We start from the raw sequence: 2,727 nt of genomic DNA, 5'->3' as shown, positions 1-2,727 counted from the left end.
GGAATGCAGTAGTACTTTTCACTTTTTTGTGCTAATGAGGCTGAGCTCAGGGAATATATAAATGAGCTCCAAGAAAATAATACGCACTGCGTGCAGCATTCTGCCACATACTGTATACATACGCACACATGCAAACTGAGAAAGGGGAATCTTACTGAGCTGTAGAGGAAGCCCTCCGCATTCATGCCGATGTAGAAACCTGCTTTGACTCCCTGAATGGCCACCACCCTTAAGCCGACAGGGATGAGGTTGAAAAGAGCTAGAGAAAAACAAGGAGGAAACATTACATAACAATAGGATTGGCACTGCTATAACCACACTTGGAAAATGGATAAACTATTAACTAACCTAACATTTCTGATAGAAACAATGGGATCTAAATAAAATGTGTTAATTGGGTTACTGAGTAATGGTGAAGGTAAACAGTATGGTGAGAGTGGGGTAAGCTGTGCCACTTTTTACCTAGGCTGTCGTCTAATCAAGGAGAATATAAAGGTAAAATTCATAATTGTCCATTAATACATCCATATTAATACGTCTACAACATATACCACTGAAGTATGACTTCTACAAAAGTGGTCCAACAAGTTTGTCCAACAAGTCATGTCAAGAGGTAAGATGAACGATTTGCAACTTAAACAAAAATACACTATACACAAAACTAGCTAAGGAAATTTTTAATATTCAACATTTTTGAAAGCATTAAAACCATATTCAACCATTTACTTGATAGAATTGATAGAATCTTGATAAGGAAAAAAAAAGTTAGACTGGACAAACCAAAATATTATTAGCAAGGGGCGTAAGGGGCGTAAATTTCATCTAACAGTAGGGGGGACAATAAACATAAAATTTCTCATGAGCAAATTTTTGAAGGGGACACAAATAAATAATACAGCTAAAATTGTACTTGTAAGGATATGTATACACAGCCTTACTACTATTAGTGCAGCAGGGAGACCAAAATTAGACAATTTCAAGCTGCTGTGGTCACGCCGCGACAGCGGATGTGTCCGTTGTTGACATTAGGGGTCTCCAACCTTATTTCATTCAGGAGCTACTTTTTAAAATATAAGCGGCTGAGAGCTACCAATGTTATACAATACTTCTCTTAACCCTTTGGTGCCGGCGGGACACCACCCGCATGAAAACATTCAAAAACAAATTATTAAGCAACCCCTGAATTTAGGTATAACTAAACACAAATTAGGTATCATTTTAAAGCTTAGAATCTCAGCTTTTTAATGAATGTAATTATTTCATCATTAAGATAAACTCTTAACGGGCGCTAAGCAGTCCCTCTAAACCGAAGTGTACCGCAGGCGGGACACCCCCCCCTCCACGACAATATTACTAATCATATTTTTCAAACCACTGCCTTGATCAACAAAAAATGGATATCATTTGAAAGCTCAGAGTATGAGCTTTACAATGCATGTAGCCACTTTGATTAACTTCAAAGTAGTGCCGAGTTATTTGCTGATAAATGACAAAAAAAATAATAATTTACAAAATATGTTTTTTTGTGCCATGTACTTGTCACGGTCACCAGTTCTGTCAGCTAGTCTGAACTTCATTTCCCATCATCCCTCCTGCTGCTCACCTGCTCATAGTCACCAATCATCTAATCACGATCACCAGCTGTCTCTGATTCCACCTGCACTGGTTAAAAGGACTCACCACACACACACACAGTTTGTCTAGTCTCGTCTAAGACCTTCCAGATATTCGCCTTGGATTGTTACTTACCTGAAGTCTACTTACCTGTTGTTTGTTTGCACCCCCAAGTCTCCTATCTCCGATCTCCAGCGTCCATTTCCTTATCCCCAGTCATCAGCTCTGTGTCTCCATCTCCAAGTGTCATGTGCTCTTCCTAAAAGAAAGGAAAGTGTTTACCTCTTTATCAAGTCCTGTAAACGTTTGTGTGTGGCTCCTCACCTGTCTGATCTCCCTCCTGCTCCATCTGCTAAGCGTATCTGATCACCTATTGCCTTATCGATGCCGTCCAATCAAGTTTTATGTTGATTAGTTCCTCTCGCTCGCCCACCAGGTACCTTGGAAGGATGGTACATTAAAGTCAGTGTCCTGGAGTGGTCTGGATGATCCATTCTTCCTCCAAGCACCAGCAGCGACAAACCCCGGTACCCTGGCACAATATATCGATCATGTGCTATTGCTAGATGGTTCATTCTTCACAGTGGGCAAGGATGATGTTGTTGATGATGATGATCATGATGGTGGTGCCGGTGTAACTCAGTTGCTGATGCCCCAACCCCCTCCAGTTCTCCTAGTACCATCAGTTTATTTTTCCGAGCCCACTTCAGTCCCAAATGAATCTATCCCAGTGGGTGAAATCTCAGTTCCAGAGTCTCGTCTAGCCATGACCGTCATTCCAGAGTCCCATTCCGAATTGGCTGCCGCACTTGTGCCCCTGGGAGTACTGATGGAATATGAGGGGATGTCTTGGACCCCAGAACTGACTCCAGTCCCCAAATTCAACCCAGACTTTGCTCCTGTCCCCGAACTCCGTCCAGAATTGACTTCTACTCCCGAGTACAGTCCAATAAAGTCTCCAGAGTCAGCTCTCCAGAGTCAGCTCTCCAGAGTCAGCTCTCCAGAGTCAGCTCTCCAGAGTCAGCTCTCCAGAGTCAGCTCTCCAGAGTCAGCTCTCCAGAGTCAGCTCTCCAGAGTCAGCTCTCCAGAGTCAGCTCTCCAGAGTCAGCTCTC

At 42.5% G+C, this 2,727-nt stretch overlaps 1 protein-coding gene across 1 annotated transcript in view; it reads right to left on the bottom strand.

Annotated features, from left to right (window-relative positions):
• The window catches only part of LOC107704679 (fibroblast growth factor 12-like), a 97,934-nt gene extending 97,579 nt beyond the window's left edge, over window positions 1-355 (bottom strand). Inside the window, exons 1-2 of the mRNA XM_016507668.1 lie at window positions 349-355; window positions 137-259 (exon numbers count right to left, since the gene is read on the bottom strand). Coding sequence (XP_016363154.1) covers window positions 137-259; window positions 349-355 — 130 coding nt within the window. The remainder of the gene's footprint in view (window positions 1-136; window positions 260-348) is intronic.
• Window positions 356-2,727: the final 2,372 nt, after the last annotated feature.

Source organism: Sinocyclocheilus anshuiensis, unplaced genomic scaffold (assembly GCF_001515605.1).
Source record: "Sinocyclocheilus anshuiensis isolate Anshui unplaced genomic scaffold, SAMN03320099.WGS_v1.1 scaffold3255, whole genome shotgun sequence".
Classification (NCBI taxonomy): Eukaryota; Metazoa; Chordata; class Actinopteri; order Cypriniformes; family Cyprinidae; genus Sinocyclocheilus; species Sinocyclocheilus anshuiensis.
Note: the sequence above shows the minus strand (reverse complement) of the source record. Positions and strands in the feature narration are given on the sequence as shown.